Raw genomic sequence first — 9,155 nt, 5'->3', positions numbered from 1 at the left:
TCTAATGATTTTATTATACTTCTCCTATATGTTGATGACATGATGATTGTTGGGAGAGACAAGCTCAAGATTGCCAAGTTGAAAAAGGATTTGGCTAAGTCTTTTGAGATGAAAGACTTGGGTCAAGCAAGACAAATTCTTTGAATGCAGGTCATTCGTGATTGGGTGAAGAAAAGGCTATGGTTATCTCAAGAGAGATATATTGAGAAGATTCTAAAACGATTCTGTATGGACAAGGCAAAGCCAGTTGCTTGTCCATTGGCTACACACTTAAAAATAAACAAGATAATGTCTCCCAAGGATGAAGAGGAAAGACAAGAAATGTGCAGTGTTCCATATGCTTCAGCAATAGGCAGTCTGATGTATGCAATAGTCTGTACAAGACCGGATATAGCTCATGCGGTTGGAGTACTTAGTCGTTTTCTTTCAAATCCTGGTAAGACACACTGGAAAGTGATTAAGTGGCTAATAAGATATCTTCGAGGGACCTCCAAATACGCTTTGTGTTATGGTACTGGAAAGTCACATGTTGAAGGGTTTTCTGATTCAGATATGAGTGGTGATATTGACACAATGAGATCAACTTCAGGGTATTTGTTTACTTTTGGAGGAGGAGTTGTATCATGGCAGTCTCGTCTACAGAAATGTGTTGCTTTGTCTACTACAGAAGCTGAATATATTGCCATTACTGAATGTTTTAAAGAAATGAGATGGATGAAAGAATTGTTGAAAGAAATTGGCATTGCACAAGACAGGTTTGTGGTGTTTAGTGACTCACAGAGTGCTATACATGTGAGCAAGAATCCAAGTTTCCATTCACGTTCAAAACACATCCAAAGAAGGTACCATTAGATCTGTGAAGTGCTCGAGAAGAAGGAGTTATACTTGGAGAAAGTGCACACAGATGAGAACGGGTTAGATATGATGACAAAGGGCTTGCCAAGAGGAAAGCATGAGATATGTTGTGCCAAAGCCGGAATGGTTCTGGCAGAAGCGTCACGATGATGAATGTTTATAACAACATTATCCCGTAGCTCGGAAGGGGGAGAATTGTTGGTGTTCCTTGCCATTGCGGGCGGGTTTTAAATTCCGGGTAAACGGGTCAGGGTTTTCTCTTATGAAAACGGGTTAGAGTATAAATACTTTTTTTTGGGTATTTTTCTCATAATAGAGCAAATAGAGAGAGAGTGAATTACAAATCTAGGGTTTTCTGGTTTCCTTCTTCTTCTTGTTCTTTGGTTGATCCAGAGTGAGAGATTGGGGGAGCTTTTGATTGTGGAGTAGTCCAATCATTCCTAGTGTAATCACTTCTTTCATTTGAGAGCAGGGCATGTAAGTTTCTACTATTGACATTTGTTTGATTTAGTGAAACTTATCCCTCCCGTGGACGTAGGTCGATTTTGACCGAACCACGTATATTGTGTTGTCGTTTATTGCTTTGTGCTATTTCAGTTCTTGGTAATCTGTTTATCGTCATAGACGATTTGAAATCTGATTTGCTACAGGTTTTGATTTCTAAGAAGATCCATAGTTTTGCTGTTGCAAAACCCAAAAAGTAGAATGTGCTCCTCTCGTATGGTCAACCAAGATCATTCATCGACACCAGTTAATCATATGGCTTTCCTTCTGGGAAAGACTGAGCACTCGTGATCGTATCAACAAGTATATGAGCATCCCGGACGTGAGTTGTCTTCTATAAAACGGAAGTGAAGAAATCATTGATCACTTGTTTGGGAGTTGCAGGATAGTATTGGAAATTTGGGACATATTTTCTAAAAGCTTGAAGCTGATAAGTTTCCCGAAGGAATGAAAAGAAATCAAAGAAGCAACACTACTCAAAGAAAAAGACATAGATTCACAAAAAACGTATTCAAGTGCGACTTTGGAGAAGTAGTTTACAACATTTGGTAGGAACGTACTGAAGAGTCTATGGCAGAACCCGCAGAAGTGTTGAAGAATTATAGAGAGACATAGTCTCAGATTGTGGCGCACTTGCGGGAACGTGGAGAAAAAAGTTACAAGTACGGAGCATAATTGGAATATTAGCAAGAATTAAAATTTACCATTTACTAAAATCATTAGAAACGAAAACATTGTAATCAAATAATTCATTTACATTTTTATTTTTATTCTGAATGATACAACTTCAAAATCATTCTAGGTCTATCTAGAATGATCTCTTAAACTAATAGTTTTTTCCCGTTTTTGGGAATTTTTAATAAAATGACGGTAAGTCGTTTCCCCCCCCCCAAAAAAAAAAATTCTTAATTATCAATTCTTAAGTTTATTTATTATCAGAACCTAAACTCTCCTCACCTCTAAAAAGGAAGAAAAAATCTTTGGAGATTCAAAAGCAAGAAACGTCGCTCGTCGATTGAAACACGATCGACACGGTCGACACGATCTGCACGAACAGTACGATCGACACGAACAACACGATCAACACAAACGACATGATTCACGAAGTTAGTGACGCTAACCCTAAATCTATTATAATAGCATCGATATCTTTTCTGGATGCTTGTTTCCTAGTTGTGAGCGTCGATTAGTTCTCTAATCTTGGTTGTTTTTGGAAGGTTGTTTTTCGAAGAGATTTAGTCGTTAAATCTTTAGGGTTTCTGAATTTCCATGTTTCTGCATTTACTCTTCTCTATTATTGTGTTCTTCTCTTCATCAATGGGGAAAAGGAACAAAAATAAGGCGAAAGAAGTAAAAGAATTCGGGGAAATTGATACAAGCAAGAAAGTGATGGCTGAAATAAAGCAGAAACAGAGTTATGAGAATGTTGAAATAGAGCAGAAATAGAGTTCTGATAATGCTGAAATAGAGCAGAAATAAAATAGTGAAAATTTTCAGAAAAAAAAACTAAAATGACATAAAGTATTCAAGCAGAAGTCAATAAAGATGGAAAATGGAGGGTTGAATATAATGAAATGGCTAATCTCTACGGACTAAAAAATCAAATTTCGAAATTGTTGTTTCAAGCGAAGAAAGAAGAGATTGTTCTTAGCAAGAAAAAAACTCAACAGTTTATAGCCCAACTTAATATTCACTACCTTCAGAACTAGAATTAATTAAAAAAGAAGAATATGATAAGATAGTTAGTTGGTCTGTAGAGACAATGCGGGAGCTAATGAAGTGCCTAAAAATCAAGAATTACACTATCAGAAATAACTCCAGTTGGAAAGGAAATGAAGTTTGGAAGAAAAACACTAAATAGAAAACTGAAACTTAGGTACAATACAAAGGCAAAATTTACTTGGGGGATTTTAAACCAAAGATTGAGATTCTCAAATCTCCTTTTGATTTTAAATTACCCCTTGAAGTTGAAGAGAAATGCATTAAAGAGTGGGAATGTGTAGTTGTTGGTAACTATATAGGAAAAAATCGTGTATCTTTCCTGGTCACTAAGGATGTCTTGCTAAAGCAATGGGAGCACATTGAACTAGAAAAGGTATCTGCAAATATCAATGATCTTATTTCCTAAAGTTCAAGAAAGGAACAAATTTGGAGAATATTCTAAATTTGGGGAATACTTATGTTGGGTCAAACTTTATGAAGCTGGAAAGATGGTCTGAAGGATTGAACCTACGTAGAAAACCGAAAGAAACGGCTCAAATTTTGTTCAAACTAAGGAACATTTTGGCTCATATGTACAATGCAGAAGCATTTAGTCATTTTGCTAGTCTACTAGGAAAACCATTGTATATGGACACAATCACGGAAGAAAGAGAACACATCACATATGCTAGGATAAACATTGAAGAGCACCCTAAAAGTACTCTACCAGCAAAAATGACAGTTATTGACAGAAGAGGTAAGCCCACAGTCATGAATATTTCATATGAATGGATGCCAAACAGATGTGCATTCTACAATACTTTTGAACATGTGAGTAATCAATGTGAAAAAACAATTGAAGAACAACAGAAAATCTTAAAAGTTCAGCAACAGAATTATAGCCTAAAAGTTCAGGAGCAGAATGAGAAAGTCTAGGAAAATGAAATTGAAAAGGAACTGGAAAACATCTAGAGGAAATTAAATATGAAGAAGAAGATGAAAATGTTGAGGATTCAAAAGAAGTAGAAGATGAAAAAATAGAGGAAGGAGAAGATGAAGAATCGGATAAAGAAGAAGAATTAGAGGGTGAAAATGAAGAAGAATTAGAGAAAAAAAATGTAAAGAATCAGGGGATGAAAGAAATGAAAAATTAGCAGATTGAAGTGATAGAAAAGAAGTGGAGGAAAGTGAATAGGAGACTATAAAAGTAGATCGAAATAACTCAGGCAAAGTTGAAGTCATTGAATGCGCAACTCACAAACAAACAATATCATATGCAACAATTCATTCACTGATAGTAAAGCCTAGAGTCAAACAGGTGAGGATGCGACATAAATATAATCGTTGGAATTCGAGTAATGCAAATTGGGTTTGGAGGAAGGAAAATTGGGATTCTAAAGCAGAGTAAGAGTAGTCAAAAAGGAAGTTCACACCAGAATCAAAATTTTAAAACTGTAGGCTTTGTATGCTTTTGTTGTTTTTTACTGTAATTTTTGTGTGTTTGTTGTTTCTAATGAGGAACTCTAGGGTCGTTGTTTGTCACCTTTTAATCAAAAATAGAGATTGTTTAACTTTAATTTTGACTCTCTCCTACTTTTGAGATTTTTAATAAAATAACGCTAATTTGTTTTCCAAAAAAAGTTTATTTATTATCTATTTGGGTAAAAAATAAACAACTCAGTATACATTTTTGTCTAATTTAATTAATTTAGTTTTTATATATATAAAAAAAATGGGTCAGATTTTGTTTAATTAATAGGTTATGTATTAAAATTTTAATAATAAGATTTTAATCATTAATTTAATAAAATCGATTATACAAAATGACTATTATTGACCATAAATAAAAGAAAAGACTATTAGAAATGAGTTTACCAATAAGAATTAATTGTAAAATAAAGGTTTTGATACTTTTGAATGAAAAACTATATAATTGAAATGCATAAAATATTATGGGATAATTTTTATTAATTAAATACATATATTATAGTATAGTTAAATTTACTATATCATACTAAATTAATTATTGTTGATCAATTTTTTTTTAGTAAATAATTAATTATAAAAATTTAAAATATCAACCAATAAAGAATCAATTTCTTCAAGATAAGTACAATCTATTTTTATTTCATAATAATAATTGATTAAGAAAATCAAATCAAACTATTATAGAAGAATCTCTACTAAATAATTAGAATGATTATCATAACAAATAATATAAAATAACATCTATAACATTTAAACAACTATAATATTAAAAAAATATAATAATTTTTTTTCAAATAAATATATCATATGTATAATCATTATTTATTCATTCAAGATTATTATAAAGATATACATATTTGAATATTATAACAATAAGTAATGACGTAAATAAGTTCACGAACCAATCAATTTTTTTTTACAAGTTAGTATAGTATGTATGATAAAAAAATTATAATAATTTAAGACACATATATCAAAATTTAAAGTTCAAGACTCATTTAAAAAATACACAAAGTTGAACTACAAATAACAATTGGGCTATTAAAACTTTCTAATAAAACAGGTCATAAAAGATAAAATATTTCAAGAATAAGAAAAAAATTCAAAAGTAAAAGAAATAAGTTATTATAAAGTCTAGTTATTGTTTAATCAATCTATATTTAAATAGTAAGGAACTTAAGAAACCATTTTTAATATAAAATCTTTAATGGCTCTCAAGAAACATAATATTAATATTGTTTTTTCAATATTTCTAGTAACCTTGATAACATGGCAATTCATATACTATGTGTCTGGGACAACAAAGAGTTCAAGGGGTTTGAAGCACCAGGACACTGTTCAAACCATTGTTCAAACCATAGAGGTTCATTATAATTCTTGTGCAATTCTAAATTCTATGTATATATGGATTATTTATCATATTTATTATATTTTCTTAAATCATTTATTTTGTAGGGTGATGATGTGATTGATTGTGTTTACATTAATAATCAACTTGCATCCAACCATCGTCCTATAGATGATAATACTAAAGATTTAGAGGTATTATTAATTTTGTTTTATTGATTGAATTTATCAATTTTATTTTAAAACATTTAGAAATGTAGTGAAGCTCGGTTTGAACGGAAAAAATGTTAATAAATTTGTTAATATATATTAAGATATATTTTAGAACAATATTTCATCTAATCAACATTCATATGAAATATTTGATTCTTTCTTTCAAACATAGTTTGAGTTCCCGATCTAGTAAAATACACTAATGCGTTAATATATACTAGGAATAAGAAAAACAAATTAATCTTATACAAATGTTTGATAATATAAATTCTACTAGATGGAACGTAGCTCTTACCCCGTTGAAATCAAAATGGAGTCAACATCCAATGGAGAAATATCTCAAGGATGGCAAAAATACGGAAAATGCCCAGAAGGAACTGTTCCCATTAGAAGGAGTACAAATTCTATCACTCGTAAACACCCTTCGCCTCATTTCAATAGTAGCTTATTTGTAGGCATTGACGGACAGGTGCACGAGGTAATCAAAGAACTCAACTCAACTTTCATTTAATAAAGCATTCAAACCTATTAACATTATCAATACAAAAAATAACTTCAAAATTCAACGATATATATTTAATTTTTTTTATAGTATAAAGATTATTACCAACCTACTATAATTGCACTTTAGAAAAATAAATTATTAATATTGTATATGTTGATATTTATATCCTTCTTTCTATTGTTCATCCAAGCACGCTATAGTCAAAAGTTTTGGTCGCTTATTTGGAGCAAGTGCAACGTTTACGGTATGGAAACCTGAAGTCGAACATAATGAATTTAGTCTAGCTCAAATATGGATTAGTTCGGGAGATGATGAAAACATGAATACCATTGAAGTCGGATGGATAGTAAGTATAAAAATATTTCAACACGAGAATTTAGAAATTATAGTAAAGAAATTAACCTGTTTTATTTTTGTTGTTGTTGATACTACTCAAGGTTTCTCCAAGAAGATATGGTGATGATCAACCAAGATTATTCACATTTTGGACAGTAAGTAAGACATTTTTGATAGAATTATTTAAAATAATTTAACATAATTAAATATTATTTCACTACTTCTCTCTAAATAACATTATTTAAGTCATTAACCAAAATACTAAAATACCATATATTTTAAATAATATTTTTATTTATTTTATCATTATATATTAATACTCCTAAATTTTTTACCCAAAATTTCTAATATCTTTAACATTATCACCGATCATTACGTTTTATATAATACATGTTATTTAAAAAATTTGAATCCGAACAAGCCTTAAGTGGGTGTGTATGTTAGGATTAATCAATTTAACCAATTATTCGTTAACTTGATAGAATTGGTTTATTGTTTATACAGAGAGATGGTTACAATACTACAGGTTGTTATGACCATGATTGCGCTGGATTTGTACAAATTGATTTCAGCATTCAACTTGGTCAACCCATTTTTCCTTCCACTCTTGGAGGGCAATTAACTTTCCTAACAATTATGGTCTACAAGGTAAATCTAACTAGTATTTTGAAACCATTCAAACGTATAAACTTTTAATAATTAATTTATTAAGTTATAACAAAAACAGCTTATAATATTTTATTCATTTGAAAAAAATGTTAAAATGTCTAAAATGGGAGCCTTAATTAATAGTTATTGGGCCATTTCAATTTAAATTATAATTGAAAAAATAAAACTGTATTTAATTGCAAATCAAAACCAGAAGATTGACTGATGGGTTGCGGCCCAATATATTTATTATGTTTGAACAAATTTTTTTACAGGATGATGGTGAGGATGGACACTGGTGGCTAGATGTAAATGGTATTCTCATAGGATATTTTCCTAAGAATCTCTTCACTTCATTGAGTGAATATGCTGATAGAGTGGATTTTGGTGGAGAGATTCTTAATAACGAAAATGAAGGTCACCACACAACTACTCAAATGGGAAATGGACTATATGCCCATGAAAATGGAACAAGTACTGTATCTGAAATTAAAGTTTATGACCAATACAGAAATCCAGTTGAAGAATTGCATGAAGTTTTTATGACAGCTAATCCATGTTATGGTGCACTTGTTTTTGGTAATTCTATATTTTACGGAGGACCCGGTTATTCTACAATCTGTCCTTAAATTATATTATTTTGATGTAATGTTCTGCAATATCAAATAAGGTGATTAAATCCTTTTCATTGATAAATAAAAATAAATATAGATATTGTTTAATCACAAACTCTCGAGTTCTCGCACCAACAACGTTAACTTATTACAATTTATCGATACAATTTTTTTAAGAACTAAATTGACATGCCAAAAAGGGGTAGGCAGCTTAGGCCACGGCCTAGGACCAAAAAGGGACCAATTTTTTTTTATAGATGCTAGTTATTAGTAAGGATTTTTTGTTTCTTATTCTTTAATTTTTTTTTATTATGTTAGATTTTTTGGCCAAAGCTCTATAGCCCAAATAGAGAAACAAACTAACACTATCAGAACAACAAATTGAAAACCCTACTGTCTGTCTCACTGTCTGTCTCTCTCAGTCTCTGTATCCTACATCAACAACGAAACTCACAACGAAACCGACAACGAAACCGACAACAAAATAATTTCGACGGTGGCTCTGTTTCGTTGAGTTGAGCCTTGAGGTAAGGTTTAACCATTAAAAGTGAAAATTCAACATCAGGGTTTGATTGTTATTTATTTTTATGCTTTGTTTTGAGATTGTGTATTTGTGTGGTTAAGCCGTAAAGATCTTTGAAATTAGTTTACTTGTTTGATGGCGCCGAAAAAATATTTATCTGGATATGAAAAACGAAAAAGGAAAGAATTAGAAGAACAATTTGTTAAATCTCAAAGTGATGCGCTTGACAAGTTTGTTAAAAGAACAAAAGCTTCTGAAAATTTATACTCCACTGAAGTAATAAATGCTGAAGAAATTAATATAGTTAATGTAGATGAGAATGTGGAGGAAATAAATATCATTCCCGAAAACGATAGTCAAACGAACAACCATTCTATCTCTCTCGTGGATAAACCCCTCGTAGATATATATGATCCTATAA

The 9,155-nt window shown here is 31.1% G+C and overlaps 1 protein-coding gene across 1 annotated transcript; it reads left to right on the top strand.

The window, feature by feature from the left end:
- Nucleotides 1–3,651: 3,651 nt before the first annotated feature.
- LOC124943704 lies at nucleotides 3,652–8,226 on the top strand. Its single transcript, XM_047484180.1, has 8 exons — nucleotides 3,652–3,817; nucleotides 5,805–5,911; nucleotides 6,004–6,090; nucleotides 6,386–6,586; nucleotides 6,804–6,959; nucleotides 7,051–7,104; nucleotides 7,454–7,597; nucleotides 7,873–8,226. Exons 1-8 carry the CDS (start codon nucleotides 3,652–3,654, stop codon nucleotides 8,224–8,226), a joined length of 1,269 nt encoding a protein of 422 aa, XP_047340136.1.
- The last annotated feature ends 929 nt before the right edge of the window (nucleotides 8,227–9,155 follow it).

Source organism: Impatiens glandulifera, chromosome 6 (genome assembly GCF_907164915.1).
Source record: "Impatiens glandulifera chromosome 6, dImpGla2.1, whole genome shotgun sequence".
In the NCBI taxonomy this organism is placed as follows: domain Eukaryota; kingdom Viridiplantae; phylum Streptophyta; class Magnoliopsida; order Ericales; family Balsaminaceae; genus Impatiens; species Impatiens glandulifera.
This window is presented reverse-complemented; position numbering and strand designations above follow the sequence as displayed.